The sequence below is a fragment of the Hemiscyllium ocellatum genome, chromosome 13, assembly GCF_020745735.1.
Source record: "Hemiscyllium ocellatum isolate sHemOce1 chromosome 13, sHemOce1.pat.X.cur, whole genome shotgun sequence".
Lineage (NCBI taxonomy): Eukaryota > Metazoa > Chordata > Chondrichthyes > Orectolobiformes > Hemiscylliidae > Hemiscyllium > Hemiscyllium ocellatum.
This window is the reverse complement of record NC_083413.1, coordinates 73133988-73153143: the sequence shown is the minus strand read 5'-3', so window position 1 is coordinate 73153143 and position 19156 is coordinate 73133988. Positions and strand designations below refer to the sequence as shown.

The 19156-nt window shown below is 41.1% G+C and overlaps 1 protein-coding gene across 8 annotated transcripts in view; it reads right to left on the bottom strand.

Moving 5' to 3' along the window:
* Positions 1–4891: 4891 nt before the first annotated feature.
* The window catches only part of LOC132821936 (diacylglycerol kinase delta-like), a 147750-nt gene continuing 133485 nt past the window's right edge, over positions 4892–19156 (bottom strand). For 6 of the 8 annotated variants that reach the window (XM_060834919.1, XM_060834922.1, XM_060834924.1 and 3 more), the window contains 3 exons: positions 16915–17032; positions 14501–14658; positions 4892–10484 (listed from right to left, as the gene is read on the bottom strand). In XM_060834919.1, the coding sequence (XP_060690902.1) occupies positions 10395–10484; positions 14501–14658; positions 16915–17032 (366 nt within the window). In that variant the 3' untranslated portion in view covers positions 4892–10394. The remainder of the gene's footprint in view (positions 10485–14500; positions 14659–16914; positions 17033–19156) is intronic. The other 2 variants (XM_060834920.1, XM_060834921.1) reach the window with 2 other exon arrangements.

The following is a 19156-nucleotide window of genomic DNA, read 5'->3' as shown; positions in this document are numbered from 1 at the left end:
AAGGTCTTACATCAAAGTTTTCTTTCTTGACAAAGTCTTAAACAAGCCAAATATCCTGCACTGACATCGTTTAACATCCATTAACATCTTACTTAACGAACTGTTGGAATGTTACTTCACAAATATTGGGTCATTACCTGTATCTGGGCTGCACATTTTACGTGATACACCATAATGTATATTTATAATATTTTTTAAAAAAGTGTTGGAGATGGCCCAGAGTACTTTAAAAAGCAAACAATGAGACAAATTGACCCTTACTGTTAGGAGTGGTTCAGGGAGGTGACAGAGGGCTAGATTGGAATGATGGATCTGACAATATTTATAAAGGATGATGGCAAAGTGGAAAGAGAGAAGAAAATTTTGGGAGTAAAGCCAAGATAACCAAGATCATTTCTGCTAACGTTGGTAAAGTAAGACCTAAATAAAAAAAAAGCCCGAATATGTAGAAGCAGAATGTTGCAGGATGTGTCCTAAATGTTCAAAACGTCATAGAATGGTTACCACACAGAGAAGATCACTGACTGTCAACAGTAACTCAGCCAGGCCCATTCATACATCTCTATTCCACAGTCCTACAAATCTTTAGAGGATTAACCAATTCCTTTTGACACTCCAAATATACCTCTTCAATGCCACTCTCAAGCAGTGCATTCCAGTGCGAGCCACTCTCACACACGACAGCAATAAATCCAGTCTGACCGATTCAGCAAAACAATTCACTTCTGTCGAATATGTCAAATACTTTGAAACATTTTCAATAGAATTACCTATTATTCCATTGAATTTGCCATACTTTCACATCAGATCATTTGTTTAATCAGTAGTAACAATCCGCACAGGACTGAGGTTATCACTCACCCCCGATTAGGCTGGAGGATATCACTGATGGTTTGGATACGCTCGAGGATATCAGTGATCAGCTGCACAGGCCCGAGGATAGCACTGACTGTCTGTACAGGCCTGAGGATATCACTGACCCACCGCATAGGCCTGAGGATATCTCTGACTATCTGTACAGGCCTGAGGATATCACTGACCCACCGCATAGGCCAGAGGATATCATGGACCCACTGCACAGGCCTGAGGATATACTGACCCACCGCACAGGCCCGAGATATCACTGACCCACCGCACAGGCCTGAGGATATTTCTGACCCACCGCACAGGTCCGAGGATATCTCTGACCCATCGCACAGGCCCGAGGATATCTCTGACCCATCGCACAGGCCCGAGGATATCTCTGACCCACTGCATAGGCCTGAGGATATCATGGACCCACTGCACAGTCCAGAAGATACCACTGACCCAGTTCACAGGTCCGAGGATATCACTGACCCAGTTCACAGGCCCAAGATATCACGGACTGTCTGCACAGGCCTGAGGATATCATGGACCCACTGCACAGTCCAGAAGATACCACTGACCCACCACATAGGTCTAAAGATATCACTGACCCACTGCACAGGCCTGAGGATATACTGACTCACCGCACAGGCCCGAGGATATCACTGACCCACCACCCAAGTCTGAGAATATCACCGGCTCATTGCACAGGCCTGAGGATATACTGACCCACCGCACAGGCCCAAAGATATCACTGACCCACCGCACAGGCCCAAGGATATCACTGATCCACCGCACAGGCCCAAGGATATCACTGATCCACCGCACAGGCCCAAGGATATCACTGACCCACCACACAGGTCTAAGGATATCACCGACCCACTGCACAGGCCTGAGGATATCACTGATCCATGTACAGATCAGAGGATATCACTGACCCACCACATAGGCCTGAGGAGATCACTGACCCACCGCACAGATCTAAGGATAGCACTGACCCACCGCAAAGGCCCGAGGATATCACTGACCCACCACATAGGCCTGAGGATATCACTGACCCACCGCACAGATCTGAGGATAGCACTGACCCACCGCAAAGGCCCGAGGATATCACTGACCCACTGCACAGGCTACGGTACATCTGTGAAAGTCCAGATCTCTGCTTTTACAATCAAAGTTGAATTGAAGGTTAGAACACTTCATTTTGTTGTACCTTCAAAAATAAATTTGTCCACAAAAATCCAGTTGTAACACTTTACATCGGAAGGCGTTTTGGCTTGGTGAACCCAACTAAACCTCTGAAAATACTCAGTTAATGACTAACTTCAAATATTTACTCAGAGCACTGTAGCAGAGCAGGCCGTGTTCATGGGTAAATAACTGATGACTGACAAATGTTCAAGCAGTTTGAGGACATTTTGTTTAACCAGCATCTTCATCTTTTATAAGGATTCTCTGATTTACCATGATAGGTCATTAGTGCAGCACAAGGTGGCTGAATTGCTGTGAAAAACAGTCTGTGCTTAAATGAGCATCAAGAGCAGCATGTTCCCATAGTGAGCCCCTCAACTGAGGCCACCGTTGACCATGAACTTGTGCTCACGGCTTGTCCTGTAACCTCTGATTCCCAACACCCTGCCACATAGTCTGTACTGTCATCGTGCCAGATCATGAACGAGTCTCAAGAGGACACAGCAGAGGCATAATAATTCTCCAAAAATCATTTGAAGAATTCGAGTTTTTGTGCAAATAACATGAAAGTGATTAAGCCGGGAAACGAAAGATCATTTAGGCTTAACCAGTTGTGAGCAAAGTTCCTCCACATGCAAAATGGAAAGGGAACTTTAGAAAGGTTAAGATTGATTGAGGATTAGTACACAATGGAGCTAATATATCAATCCCATTTATTGATCATGTCCAATTTAGTTAAGACAGATCTGAAACACAGGTACATTCAATTCTGTGGCATGCAATCCTTTGCAGTGTTGTTCACAAATCCTAATACCAAACTCAAATGAATGATACCACTGGTAGCAGTGATGCATTGCATGATAGTCTGATTTAAAGTGACAGGTCAATTAAAGGGAATGTCACAATGGAAGCAGGAGAAAAAAAAAATCAAAGCCTTTCCAGTGAGAGAATCTGTAAAGACAGCAGATAGCCCTTGGCTGGAAAGTAGCTCCAGGTTTCGTTGCTGTAAATGGTAGCACTAGATGGTGTCTCTCTGATTCCCTATATCCATGAAAAAAAACAGGCCTGTGTGGCCATTCCCAGGCTGGTTAGCTGGGACCTGCAGAAGTCATAAAGTCATACAGCACAGAAACACAACCTTCAGTCCAACCAGCCCATGCTGACCACAATCCGAAACTAAACTAGTCTCATACGCCTGCATTAGGCCCAAATCCGTGCAAATATTTATTAGTCATGTATTTATCCAAACATCTTTTAAACGTCGTAACTGTACCTGCTTTCACCACCTCCTCTGGAAGTTCATTCCACACATGAACCACTCCAAATGCAAAAAGGTTGCCCCCATGACTTTTTAAAATCTTTAAATTTTAAAATCTATCCACAGATTATTATTTAAAATATCAGGTTTTGCTTTATCTCAAAAGCAGGTAATGCATGATATGCTGTGAGTGGGTTGCACTGAGTAAAAAGGGCGAAAGTGGATACTGCAGATGCTGGGGATTAGGGTAGTGCTGGAAAAGCACAGTAGGTCAGGCAGCATCCGAGCAGCAGGAAAATTGATGTTGTGGGCAAAAGCCCTTCAGCAGGAATCCCAAAAGTCTAAAGGCCATCAGGCCAGTCAGCCCGTCGATCCTGCTACACCATTAGATATGGTTATCCCATTATGGCTTTTACTCTAATTTCCTACCTTGTTTCTAATAACTCCCTTGTTGATCAAAGGTCAGTCTAACTAAGTTTGAATATATTTAATGATAACTGCTCTCTGTGGAGTAGCAGACCAACGTCGAATTTCCTGTTCCTTGGATGCTGCCTGACCTGCTGTGCTTTAACCAGCAACACATTTTTAGCTCTGATCTCCAGCATCTGCAGACTTCACTTTTTACTTTAAATTCAGACCCCTTACTTTTAAGCTGTGCCCCCTAGATCTAGATTCCCCCAAGTGTAAACATCCTCCCTATAATGAGCCTGTCAGGCACATTCAGAATCAGATGCAAAAAGTTGACTCCACTAAGCACAGACACAACCTGCTCAACCGTTCCTCATATGACAATTTCTTCAACTCAGGAATCAGTCCACTGGACCTTTTTGGCATTGGTTCCAATGCAAGTGTATCCCTAAGTAAGAAAACAAAAACTGCACCTGAAGCATTCTGTACACTCAGTAAAGACCTGCAGCAAGGCTTCCTTACAATTATATTCCTACCCCCTTGTAATAAAGACCTTTCATTTGCCTTTCCAACCACTTCTTGTACATGCTGACATTTTGTGGTTCACATACAAGAATGCACACACCCCTCTGTAGTGTCTCTCTATTTAAATATTAACCTTTTCTATTCTTCCTACCAAAAGGGGATAATCTAACAATTTCTCATAATTCATCGACCAAAATTTTGCCCACTCACTTAACCAACCTATATCCCTTGGCACATACTGTACTTTTCACACTTGCTTGCCTGCTTGTCTCTGTGTCTTCAACAAGTTTGGTTACCGTTCGTTTTCCCCATCACCAAGTCATAAACTATCAACAGATAAGGCCCCAGATATGATTCCTGTTGTAATCCAGTAGTTACAGCTTTGTAGCCCAGAAATTACCCACTCATGTTCACCACTGTAGCTAATCCTCTACGCGAATAAATCACCCTCAAAACTAGACGCTCTTACCCCGTGCAGTACACTCTTAGGTGGCACCTCAGTGAATGCCTGTTGGAAGTTCAAATGTATAACTTTATTATATTCTCACAGAATTCTAATAAATTTGTTAAATATCAAAAACCAGCACTGAGAGAGAAATAAACATGTCAAAGAACCACAGAAATCTGAGCCACAGAAAACTGAGAAAAAACATTTTACTGGAAGCTTGGATTCAATCCCATTGTATTTACAGGAAATATATACATCAAATGACAATTAATATGTACAAAAATACAGTCACAACCATATTTATATATAAATTAAGAATAAATACAACATGCAGACCTCATGGAGAGGCAGAGGATAGACAGAACCCAGAGAACCTGATCCATTGGGTGCTTTCTAAATAAAACAGTGTTCCCGAGAGTGAGGTAAATAACAAGGAATTCTGTCACTTGGCGAGTTAAGGCAGAGGTGCAGTGATACCTGCTATCATCTGTCAAGCCTGGAGTCTCAGGCCAGATCCTTTATTGGCTAACAAAGACACAAAAACATCAACAGTACTGAGTAGCTACCTTCAAACAGGGCAGTGAGCTGCAATCTCCCTTTAAGTAGAACTGTAATCTTCCTTTAAACAGAACTAAAAACAGAGAGACAGTCCCATATTTAACAGAGTTATGGACTCCTTTCAACAGAAACCCAGTTTCCCTCTGAACGCAAGTGCAGTCTTGATAAATATCAAAGTTATTGTTGATTGAAGTATCAAAAGCTATAAAAGTACTTGAAATCCAATCAGTCCTACTAGAAGAAAGTGTAACCACCCAGACTTCACTGCATCACAACATAATCTCTCTTAAAACAAAAAGAGCTGTTAATGCAGCATTCCTTGCTGTATGTTAAAGTACCATGTTTCTTCATCAACCCACTTGTTTCTCAATGTTAATGCACTGCTGCTGTATTTAGTTATTTACTGTCTTCTCTCTGGGGTATGGTTTAGGTTGGGCAGGAATCCTGCCTGCCCCTCCAATTTTGGCCTAAATCTAAACCATTTCCTGCCTTGGTCGACTATCTGATATGTATGGCAAGTTTTTGTTTGAATTCATGTTGCAAGGAAGATAAATGGCAACTGGAACAAATGTAGGAGAGGTTGCTAGAAAGCCTCCTCTTTACTTTGATGGTCTGCAAGGCTATTACCTATGCTTCTTGGGCTTATTATCACCTTCTATATAGCTGAGGTGAGAGAGGCAGACGCCAGGAAAATCCAGTGGAATCCTGGTTCCTGTCCTCCCATCTCCATCTGCATAACATTGACAAAAAAAATGATTAACAGTGGTGCAATGTAAAGGAAATCTAGGCAAAGGCAGTGGGATGATTGTAGGCTGTGATCCCATCTCATTTCAGCAGGGATAACAGATATTTGATTTGGGATCATGAATGAAAAATCAGCCCTCAGTGTTTCCCTGAATATACCATTACCCTCCATTATGATTTTGCCTCTCCATTCATGCACCACATCACTTTCTCTATTAAGAAACTGCTTCCCCATTAATATAACTTTTCCCTGCTAACACTATATTAATCCCTCAACTTAGGCTTTCTTTCCCCCAACACCTACTTCATTCCTGATTCGTGTGATGTTTTTTATATTTGCACCAACAATTTTGAGAAATCTTATTTTTTGTTAAAAATGATTCCTCAAATGCAAGAAATAATTAATCCTTATATAGCTGTAACATGGCACTTGTTTTTAAACAAGAGGGGAGTCAGGTCATAAAACCACGATATTTGCTTTAAACAGCAATCTGTATTGCCACATAAAGGTTACCTATCTCATGAGAAAAGTGATGAATTTACAACGTGTAGCTGTAATGAGAGTGAAAACTGACATCTTAACCTTGTCATCCTTACCCCATGTATGTTCTGCTTTCAATTATGGCACCTTCATTTACAGCAGTAGAGATCACTAACTTGGCAGTTCAGTCAAAAATATTTCCAAACAACAGAATAAACAATCTAGATAAATTTGTGAAGTGAGAAGTTGAATATATATGCATTCCATCCTTACCGGGATTTGGAAATTTTAGAAAAGTATATGTTACCAGTAGGAGTTTTGGCCAAATTATGGGCCTGGAACTGAAAAGTACAAATAGTCAACAGAGGTACATGCCCCTAAAGAGAAGTGAATAAGTTACATAGGTAGGAAGGTGAGTAAGGAAGACAGAGGGATATGGAGGTGGCGTTAAGATGAGTGAGATAAAGCACGAAAAGTGGGTCATAAGGGCAGAAACATGGTGAGAAATTGGGAATGTAGTATGTTGAAAAGGTGGCAATGTGGTGCTGTGATAAGACCGAATGAAAATATGTGGGGTTGTGTGTGTAAAACATCTCACGCCATTGGGTCTTTGTTCTGATTTTTGATTGTCAGGTACTTTGTGAAACTGGGTTTATAACATTAAGATATCTCTCCTCATTCAGTTTCAGTTTCGCAGCTATGATGGCAATTGCAGAACGACTGGACTCTATCACTGTGACAAATTTTTTAAAGATCCTTCTTACTCTTGTTTCATGACTAATTTGGAACTATGTTATTATTTAATTTGCTAGTTTATACTTCCCTCTGAATAATCTAATTTTCCTGATATGATGTCCTCTGCTAGCCACTGAGATGTGAAACATACATTGTGTGGGTTGTAATCAAGGCAGCTAAAACTACAAAAATAATAGGATTCATTGGCTATTGTGTAGAAAAGCTATTCCAGCATTTTCATATGGATGTAATATGACAGGTTCCCAATAGTGGCTAATTTTTGCTAATTAAAAAGAGATAGGCCACACTGGGCTAAGCAAAGATTGGATTCAGCTATTCAGCCCCATAGGTTGGAGTTTACCCACACTAACGATTCTGGTCATGATTGTGTGGGAAACAGTTGTGGGTTATACTGTGAAAGGCTGACTGGGGGTGAAGCTGATAATGTTTCTGCTGTGAGCTAAGTGCATTGCTTGACCTGCAAGGGAATTCAGCACCAAGGCAAACTGCATCATAACTAGCAAGAACAAGCAGATTAGTGAGAATCAGTTCAACCTGAATAAGTTAAATGGAGTGGAAAATGTGTTGAAGGACAGCTTCTGGGTCAAGGCTGGTGATGTGCATGGGGTTTAACAACATGGGTATGGGTATGAGAAGTATCTAAGAACAGTATGTAACAATCCAGGGTTGGGGACTTCCATTGTTTAAACAGAGGCATGCTGAACTTGAGAGCACCAGCCTACAGCTGTATTTAAATCACAGCTCCAGAACAGAAAGTACATCAAAAGGTGCTGGAAGAGATGCATGGAAATAAAAAAAAATAAAGGAAAAATTAATCAAGTAGGGATCAAAAGCTTTATTAGAGAGATAGATGTTAAACAAGCTCTTACAGGAGACAAAGAGACTCCACAGACTGGGACCTAGAGGCTGAAGGCATGCACATCAGTGCATGAATGGGGTTGGGGTGAAATAGACAATAGGAGGACATGATAATTGGAATGGGGATTATAGTGAAGACTGATATAGAAATAGAGATGGAAAAGGTGATGGAAGAACTTAGATACAAAGATTAGAACAATTAGTTTGGAGATGCCACAACAATATTTAAATTAAGTTGACAGAATATTAGAGATTTTGAGAGGAATTCTCAGCCAGCTCTATTTTTCTCAGCTGAGGGTTGTGCAAAACTGCAGGAAAATTAAACATTAAAAAGAAATTGGCAAACAAATCTTGAAGGAAGTGCATTGTGCCACAAAATCCTGTGGTCAACGTGTTTCCTCACAAATCCCAATAACTTCCAGCACTGAAATGACAAAAGTATTGCAAGCACAGGGTAAAATCAAGGACAACAATCACCTCATGATGAGAAGTACAATGGTGTGCTATGTGCAACAAGATCAGAATACCTGAAAATGTTGGTTACATTTATTTATATTATTCTTCAGACATTCCAAACATTGCAGCACTCATTCTCAAACATCCCAGATTGACAGGGATTCACTCTCACACATTCTGGTTAAACATGAATTCTTGCTCTCTCTCTCACACACAGGCACACATGTCCCAGACACTCTGGGATTCACTCTCATACCTCCCAGTTATACCTGAATTCTCTCACACATGCCAGTTCAAAGAGGTTTCATTCCTATGTATCCCAGATATTCTGGCATTCATGCAAACATCTCAGATGTGCCAGGATTTACTGTTACACATCCCAAGTACACTGGGACGCCCACTCTCACATCTCAAATACTCCAGGAGTGCTGCATAGTTGTAAGTACCAAATTTTAAATTAGATTTTAAACAAGTCTGCCATATTGGATGGACACAAGAGTTCCCAAAACACTATCTGAAGCAGGGAACTCCCTTGTCTAGGGCAACACTCATTTGTCAACCAATATTGCTATAAACATACTGCCTACTCAGTATCACATTACTCTTTGTGGTAATTTGCTGTTTGCATTTCTTAAATTACAACAGTGACTACACTTCAACAGAAAACCTTATTGATTGTAAGGTAAATGTCATGAGGTCATAAAAGATGACGTAAATGTAAAGCTTTCTTAAGACCTGACAGAGAGAGAGAGACACACACACATATTCCAAAACACTACAGAATGGCTGTCATTTATCCCAATTACTTCAGGATTAACTTTCAGACATCACAGACATTCAGACTGACTTCCAGATACCATATATACCTCTGGACTGATTTCCAAATATCCTGAAAACTTCCAAACTTATTCTCATCTAGTCCAAACACTTTAGGACTTAAACTCACATTTCTTTGATTCTCCAAGACTGTATCATGTAAGAATACACGAGTGCTGCATTACTGTTGAAGAGTGCGACTGAGTTTCGAATATATTAGGGGCTGTTGTGTTCTAAGTGCTATTATACCAAAGACACATGCATAAGCTTGAGACTGGTTCTTGTCATTCTGGAATACATTAATGCCTCTAAGTTAGTGAGGCAATGAGATACAACACGTTAACACCAAGGATTTTGAGGACAATCAATGCAGGAAGACATTGTAATAGCACTTCCATGTTTTTAAAGTTGGTATTCTGCAAAAGGAGTGTGGATGGCCCTTATGATGAGAGAGAAATGGAGGGCTCCACAATCAAACTCCAACTGTCGCTGATCACAATATGAAAGAGTTCAATTAATATCTGTGGATGTGAATTACTACAGGCTCCATCCAAATTACAGTTTCATTAAATCACTGAGTATACATAATAAAGAGATGCTTTATCCCTTTTGCAAAGAGTTTCTGAGATTAAGTCACTGGTGTGCAGTACATTCCTTTGTCGAAGGATCATGCTTCCTCTTCATTGCGGTTACTGTTAAATTTTGGGCAGATCGCATTCAGCCTTAGTCCTAGCTGAACTTCAGTATTAAATCCAATCTAACTGGTTGCCAGGGATATTTGCTTGAGGTAACTTGAATTCTGATCTGACAGATTTTTTACCTTGAATGCAGCATCAGTTTGATTGGTTAAGCCTTGTTCTCACTTTCTACTGGGTGAGAGATTAAGTATCAGATCTCTTATTGTTTTATTAACTGTTGGCTGTTCCAAGGCCAACACTCTCCGGTTAGTTGAAGGTGATACGTACAGCCCAAGGTTAGCCTCTCTGGTCCTCTATGCATTGGGCTGGAAGTTTAGGTAGCTCTGTATATGCAGGAGTTGAACACATACATCACACTTCGCTGACAGGAGTATTCCGGCTCAACTCCTTGATCCCATGTAGGATTCGCTTCATGTGGCCCACTCTCGCTATCCCCAAGTCCTGCCAAACACAGGTTAGAGGACAGGTGTTTATTACCAGTCTGTTAGTTTAGTAAATAATAGAACAATCTGAAACAAAATGTAGACCAAAGAAATGGAGTAACCTGAAAAGGAAACTGGGTTAAATGGATAAAACAATGGCCTAAAAAGGTCGACAGGAACCGACTATGCATTCCTCCTCGTCCCTGTAACAACAGTTTTGCCACACAGCTCAATAACCCGCTCAAATGTTGTACTCTCCTAAAATGAAATATGTCCCTGAATGGGATAGGAATTGGATAAATTAAAGAGAGCAGAACAGCAGAGCTTTATTCACAACATTGCACAAATACTTATTAGTCATGGCTAAGTTACCCACTTCTGGCCCCATCAAAATCCATTCAGAAAATATTTAAGTACGTATGTAACCTTTAAACACAATAAATTCTATTGGTATATAATACACATCATGGTATTTAAAAAACCAAATTCTACAGCGCTTACCACTCTAGTACACACTGGATGCAGTGCTTAACCTACTAGTGCCTAATACAGGTCTTCATTCTACCAACCCCAAGGTCATCTCATTCTTGCGATTTTATTTGGAAGTCTAGATACATGGCAAGGGTTCCAATATAACATCCCATCAAGCATTCTCAGGTCAGGTACAGAGTAGCCGACAAAGCTCTTTAAACAGCTCTGTCAAGCAGCACAAGTAAAGTGCCAAACTTTAAATTTAGTTGCCTGACGGGGTTACGTAAAAGAATTTTCAATTTCTCCTGTCAGCCCTTGCCCAAGTGAGATTGCCAATTTGTGTTGAATTAGCTGCCCTTTTGTGCAGTGAGCTGATGCTCTCTAACAATGTCCCCGATTCATTTCATTCAGAAGCATTATAGTACTGTTTGGGCAGTAAGAGAGGCCAGGTCTGAAGGCACAGATCAACGTGCGTTTCAAGTGTTTGTTGAGGATTTGTGCACATGTGGAGGGTTCATTGTGAGTGTGAAATTTTGAGTTGATGCTTGAGTTTGAGCATTGACTCCTCACTTTAAATTGTTCAGAAGTCTGAAGCAGTGGTTTGCAATTCCTGAGGTGAGAATGTAGGCCTGGCGGTGGGGAATAATGACACAATGGGACTGGGGAGCCAAGGGGGCACGCAGAAGTAGAATAAGTCAAAGTACTGTGGATGCTGGACATCTGAAACAAAGACAGAAACTGCTGGAGAAACCCAGCAAGTCTAGCAGCATCTGTGCGAAGAAAGCAGAGTTAACATGTCAAATCCAGTGAGTCTCCTCATCAAAACTGATGATGAAGAATTCAGATGAAGTGTCATCAGACTCGACAAGTTAACTCTGCTTTCTCCCATAGATGCTGCCAGACCTGCTGAGTTTCTCCAGCAGTTTCTGTCTTTGCACCCAAACATAGGTCAGAATGACCCTGAACACTTATCCTGAATCCAGTCCACTTATTCAGGAACAGTATGACTGCAATCTAAACTTCAAATTATTCCTGAGTGATGGTCAACTGGTTGCCAGGATGACGATTAACGCGTGCCTGCCTTGCCTAGCATTTCGCAGGCACCTGGGAGGGACTCAAAAATTAGATAGTGCAAAATCGTGAAATCTGAACTATCAAGTTTATAAGAAAAAGGTAAAAACTAAAACCGAAGTTAGTTCTGAGAGACATGATTGAGAAACACAATATCATCACTTTGTATTTTGGGACCTGTAATACTCTATATTTTGAGTGCTAGAAGAAGATAGGTTTATAACATTGAAAAATGCTGACACGCTTATATCCCAAATATTGCTCGAAAATCTTCACATAGGATGTAAGGTTAGTTTGAATAGGTAAAGCATGCAATATGCAAGACTGCTAATAAATACATACACATGTCACAGGGTTGTACTTGTACAATGCCATCTGCAAAGATAAAATATCTGAAATGAGAGGGAGCTGTTGTGGTTCTGTTCGCCGAGCTGGGAATTTGTGTTGCAGACGTTTCGCCCCTGTCTAGGTGACATCCTCAGTGCTTGGGAGCCTCCTGTGAAGCGCTTCTGTAATCTTTCCTCCGGCATTTGTAGTGGTTTGTACCTGCCGCTTCTGGTCGTCAGTTCCCGCTGTCCGCTGCAGTGGTCAGTATATTGGGTCCAGGTCGATGTGTTTGTTGATAGAATCTGTGGATTAGTGCCATGCCTCTAGGAATTCCCTGGCTGTTCTCTGTTTGGCTTGTCCTATAATAGTAGCGTTGTCCCAGTCAAATTCATGTTGCTTGTCATCTGTGTGTGTGGCTACTAAGGATAGCTGGTCGTGTCGTTTCTTGGCTAGTTGGTGTTCATGGATGCGGATCGTTAGCTGTCTTCCCGCTTGATGTAGTGTTTTGTGCAGTCCTTGCATGGGATTTTGTACACTACATTGGTTTTGCTCATGCTGGGTTTTGGGTCCTTCGTTCTGGTGAGTTGTTGTCTGAGTGTGGCTGTTGGTTTGCGTGCTGTTATAAGTCCTAGTGGTCACAGCTGTCAGTTCGGAAATGCTCTTGATGTATGCACGGATTCAATCAATAAGCACATCGATCTGGACCCAATATACCGACCGCTGCAACGGACAGCTGGAATTGACAACCGGAAGCTGCAGATTCAAACCACTACAAATGTTGGAGGAAAGCTCACAGAAGCGCTTCACAGGAGGCTCCCAGGTACTGAGGATGTCACCTAGACAGGGGACGAAACGTCGGCAACACAAATTCCCAGCTCGGCGAACAGAAGCACAACAACGAGCACCCAAGCTACAAATCTTCTCACAAGCGATGAGAGGGAGCATTCTTACACGACATTTTGTTCATAAATGCCCAAATATTTGAGATTAAACAATAGCTACCCTGAGATGAGTACTAATGGTATAAGCGGTTGAAGGAAAGAAGCAGAATGCAAGATAGTGAGGAAGTCAAGGCAGCAGCTGGCATCACATCAGGTTGCTGGTACAAACCTCAACTTTTAAACTTTTTGTTTCTTCCCCATCCACCCCACTATCCTAAAAATTAAAAAGCCGGTGAGTCCTTGTACAGGTAATTAGCTTGGCACTGTGTTACAGCTAGTTAGACCACTAATCTCAACACCAACCTACAACAGGCAGAGACAGAGTCAATAGGGGAAATCTCAATTTTAAGGAACAAATGAGCAGTTCATGTCAAAGACAAAGTTGCAATGAATAAGAAACAGGAATGCACCTTGATCCTGCTCACCCCTGGTTTTAGGGTCAGATGTTCTATAGGCTTGTAGAAGACAGCTTGTTATCAATGACAGTGCTTGCTTTTCTTGTAAAAGTTATTCACTCTTACCTCTGCCTTCCACTACTCATCCCATTTTCCTCAGCCATCATAGTCTCACTGTCTCTTTGAACATATCTGCCTTTATTGATTTCGGCCTTGTGCAGTTGACTTATCATTGAAAAGCCTCAAGCTTGTCAATCATGTTGTCTGTGGGCAGAAACATTCCCAAAGCAATTCCATAGTTAAATTCTGCATGGTACTGGGGAAATCCAATATTCCAGACTTTTTAGCCCTCCAACGGAGAAGATGCCTTCCGATTAAAATCTATGCCAGTGAATCCTCCCCAGCTCGCCAACCAATTACAGATTATGCTACAATTTATTGTTATCTTGGCGTCAGAACTATCTTTTTCTCAGCACCGAAAGAGTGAAGTGGCTCTCCAAAGTCATGGTATAATGTCCCCAAACACAACCCACTCTTTGCCTGAAATTCTCCTTTCCTTACTCAAATACATTTTCAAAAGCATTTGGCATTTTGTCTTGAAAGCTTTGTGGGTGTGTAGCTGCTAGCATACTGGTGATTTGCTGAATCAAGATTATCCTGTCCATTGTATAACTCTTCTTTACAAACTCCCTTGGAGCTCAGGGTTCCACAGTACCTTCCAACTGATGTGATCTCAACAAACAGCAAGTTACAGCAGAAAAGACAATACTGATAAGGGCAGGCTGTATTAGTTTGGTATTCATGCATAAGTGAAAATGTCACTCATATACCTTCAGGTCTCGTCTCTCCAGATGCAAGAGCTCTGAACCACGGATGTCATGCCGGATGAAGGTGTCTCTGTACTCGAACAGGCTAAGATGCTCTAACCAGGCTGCCACCTCCTCAGTACCCCACTGATGCACTGTGGGAAAGCGAAGAGCAGCGCCACCTTCAGTACCCACAATCCCAAAGGCAAAGAGAAATGCACAACCATCACCCGCTAGCAAAAAAAAGCCCACAGAAATTTCAGAGAGTGCAAAGTATACTATCAGCTAATCTTGTAAGTGATACTTCAGGGAGACACTGTAAATCAGTAAATACACAATCCAATGTGGAGTCCAGTTCAGCTGCTGAAATGAAATATCTGTTTTTGAGTGGAGAGCTCCAGGCTATATGATCAAACATCCACTGGCCTCATCCAATCTCTCTGTCAAACTGTTGTTCATAAACAGCCCTGCTAGTCAATGAAAGGTGGGCTTTCTGACATAGCATTAGTAAATGTTTCCCTGGTCTTGTGCTGAGGCAGCATTTCAAATACCACCTCTAATCTGTTCTCAGTTAGCTAAGTCAACCTAATAAGTAATTTCTATACCAGGGTGAGATGGAATCTGTGGAAGAAGTTGTTCATACGTCCTGCTCCATTTACCCTTGTGGCAATTGGATTTTGTGTGAGGAAAGAATTGGGAGTCAGGGTCAAACAACAATTGTGATATTCATTGGCTAAAATCATACGAAGATTGGTCACTTCACATCAATCCCCAATAGAGAAAAAAATTAAAATTATCAACAGAACAAAAACGATGGAATTGAAAACAAAATTGAGTACATGCTGAATGAGCTAATATGTCGTCCACCATCTTCCACCTCTGTATTCCACTCATTATGTGTTGTGCCCCTTCATTAAATTGCTCCCTGAATCTACTACTTTAAGTTAACTTAAACTTGGTTTGTATTTTTCTGACCAGTAGGAATCAAGATTAAAACTGACATGAGTTAGGAAATATGGAATTATCTGAGTTATCCAGTGCTCATGCAATCTACAGTTCTGGTATTATATTAGATTTTGTGCCCAAACGTGCAGTGTCTCCTAATGCAGGTTCTATTTTAAACAGCAGCCTGGAGCCCACCCTCAAATGCCTCTGTAATACATTAATATCACCAAACAGATACATTTTGTTATTTATAATAATAAACATAGAATGTATTTTGATTTTCTACAATTTATTACTGGTTAAAATAATCAGAGTAAGCATTTTTATACCGGAGGGGAAAACTCTGCAGAAAGATCAGGTGGAAGATAGAGACTCCATGCAAGGTTCTGGTTTTTGAGATTCTGCATAGAGTTCAATTGTAAGAGATTCTGCAAAGGCTTAAGGTATAGTATCAAAGATCTGGCTTAGGAAATTCTGCACAGGTTGGACTGAGGAGAAATTCCCATTTATCTAAGCTACTATTTATTCTAAAGTCAGAAGTCACATGACGCCAGGTTATAGTCCAATAGCTTTATGTGAAATCACAAGTTTTCGTAGAGCTGCTCCTTTGTTATTATTTATTCCAAGCAAGGGTTAACAAGGAGGTCTCTACAAATTGCTCTGGTTCTACTGTGTCAGCAGTAGTTTTGCTGCAGTATCCAGTCTCTCTCTATTCTCAGTTCTGCACAGTAAATGTTAGCATGGTATTTCACTGTCAGAAGGCTCAGAGTGAGGCTTGATTCTGTTCTTACCACCAAATATTCACCTTCCAGTAGAAATGATGACCGTAGCTAACATTTAATTTGGTTTCTCGAGACCATTTATTGTACATTTATCAAGATTAGATAGAATGCAGGAATCAATTGGCATATATGGCTTATACCACAATTCTCAGCATATCATGCCAAAGAATCATTGGGAAAGTAATGCTTTATCTTCTGGTACGGAAATAACTTCTACCCGCATCCTGCAAACAAACGTCAAAGACCAACTTTGGAATACCTATCTCCATTGTGCACCCTTCTGAAGCATGTGCCTTCTACGACTTCAGTGGACGATGAATTCAGGGTTAAGATATATGGACTAGTGCATGATTTTATCTCAGTGCCACAACAGAGAAGCCTGCGGTACCACTATCAGACATGAAATTGTAAAAACAGAGGTGACAATGGGGCTTGCTGATTTCTCTTAATATAACAATACAAATGCCTCAGCCAAGGAGCTATATTTGCAGTGTAAAAATTCAAAATTCCATCAACATAATGGAACTGGTATGATTGGTAAGATGTGGATGTACATGTGATCATGATTTATGCAACTGTCTCCAAACATGAACAGAATGTACAGCGGCAAATCTAGATGATGACGACGACGATGACGACGACGAAAATGCAAGTTACAGATACAGGACACATAACACAGAAGTGAAGGAGGGTCAGAGCTCACATACGTACCTGGTAGTCCCATATTCCCCCTGGTTTCCTTGTTCTTGTTGTTCTTTTCTTTTTTTAACTTTGACACAAGACGAAATTTGGCACTGCGAGTGCGCTTAGAATATTCTAATAACTGGCCCTGAGCAATACACAAAGACATTAGAATAGTAAAGAAGTAACAGCAGTGACAGCCATTGACAGAGGTTTTCAAGGCCTCTCTGAACACAGTCCTGGGGGACTGGAGGATTGCAAACATGTTGTTGTTGTTTAAGAAAGGGGCAAAGGTTAAGCCTGGAAACTATAGGCATGTCAGCTTGCTATTAATAGTGGGGAAGCTGATGCAGGCCATAATACTGTATAAGACAAATAAAAATTTAGAGAAAAAATAAGTTGATCCTCGACAATCACTTTGGTGTTTTCAACAACAGGCCATGTCTAACAAATTTAATTGATGTTTTGACAAGATGACACAGGCAAGAGATGACGGTAGTGCTGTGAATGTTACGTTTTTGAACTTTCAGAAAGCATCTGATACAATGCCCCATGGCAGGTTGGTTAGCAAATTAGAAATGTTTGGAATTGATGGGTGTTTGGTACCATGAATGAATAAAATATATGTTGCATACACATGCACATGTAAATTACTAAGACAGATAAATAATTGCCCGACCCATCGTATACATACAATATTCTTCAGATATACACAATCACCATATATGCACAACATTGATGCAAGGACTGGGTGGGAGGCAAATCTATTTTTGAGCGAAGAGACCCAAGAATTAAAAGAGCTTGTCTCATGCAGAGTTGTGCCAACTCCACATCTGGGCACTCTCCTTAGTTAAAATCAGTGGCATCAAGCCCAAGGCTTGGTTATTTTAGAAGAAATCTTTGTGAGAGCTATAACAAAGCTAATACTTGCATTTATGGAGTACCCTTTACATTCTCAAGGTGTACCAAAATGTTTAATGGCCACTAGATAATATTAGAATTGTTATCCTTGTTGTGGGTAAGTGAGGAAACCATTTGGAACACTATTTATAAATGAATGAGGATAAGATCTATTTTGTGTGGTATTAGCTGAGGGTTAAATGTTAGCCAGGATATAAAAAGAACTTTCCTGTGTAATGTTAAAAGATTCAATTGAACTATCTCTCTGGACATTAATGTAAGGTTAAAAGGTTAAACTGTTCTGTCTTTGGGTGGGGGTGACATTCATGCAGGAATGTGGATGACTCACAGTTCATTTGGCCAGCCATTTACTACTACTCTCCTGCTATTATCAAATTGAACTCTTATTCAGAAGTGCTTTCATAGCCATCCCCCTGAAGGTAGGACACAATCACACCTACATTATTTTGGGGAATCACACAGTCAGGAAATCATTTGCATAACGATTCCCCAGGATTAGGGCATTTACATTATCTCTGAGGATGACCTCATCCTCCCATTGTACCTCCGTCAGCATGTGGTTATTGGGGTGGAGGTGGCGGTGGGGAGTGGGCAGAGTACCTGTAAGCATTACCAACTGACCTGTGTAAAGGGAATGTGTTTTCTTTGTTTGGGTACTCTTTTGACTCAACTTTGCATGCCTGTGAGGAGGGTCAAAGGGGGTCAGCTAGCTCGTACAGGCTTTAATAAATTTTACCTGTTTGCAGAAGTTAGCGTGTGTGAATTGCATCTCACGTGTGAAACCTTGGAAGAGAACCTAACAACTTGTTTCTCGCAAATAGTGTTATTTAATTTTATTACACCTCATGGAAAGAACAGATGTCACCTGCTCAGGAGGCCATTAAAAGACATCTTCATTATATGTTTGATGGTCTCCTGACATGCTGAGTGGTGAAAGTGAGGGTTTCTCTGTGAAAAACATTAGTGGGCAGTTGATTATTCCATGGGTCTGGGGCCGATGGTCACAATCTTCCACTTATGGAGCGAACGGCTGCAAAGACAATGTCCTGTCCAGATTAGATTGAAGGCTGGTCATTGTCTTTGAGGGAGATTGAAGCCTGAGACTCATTGTTGGGACAGCAATGAGATTTTAAATAATGTTTCACGTGGCCCATAATTCCATCCATCTTGACACTGGGTTGCTAGCAGCTACATAAATATTAGCTTTTGTCCCCAGAGTGCTAGTACCTTTTCGACAATGGAGAGTTTAATATTAGCTCATTAACTCCCATGTCATGCAACATGATTGTATCAAGGTGAATGACAGGCTGGACGAGATGGAGAGCACCAGTAGACACTTAGTTGAACCAGG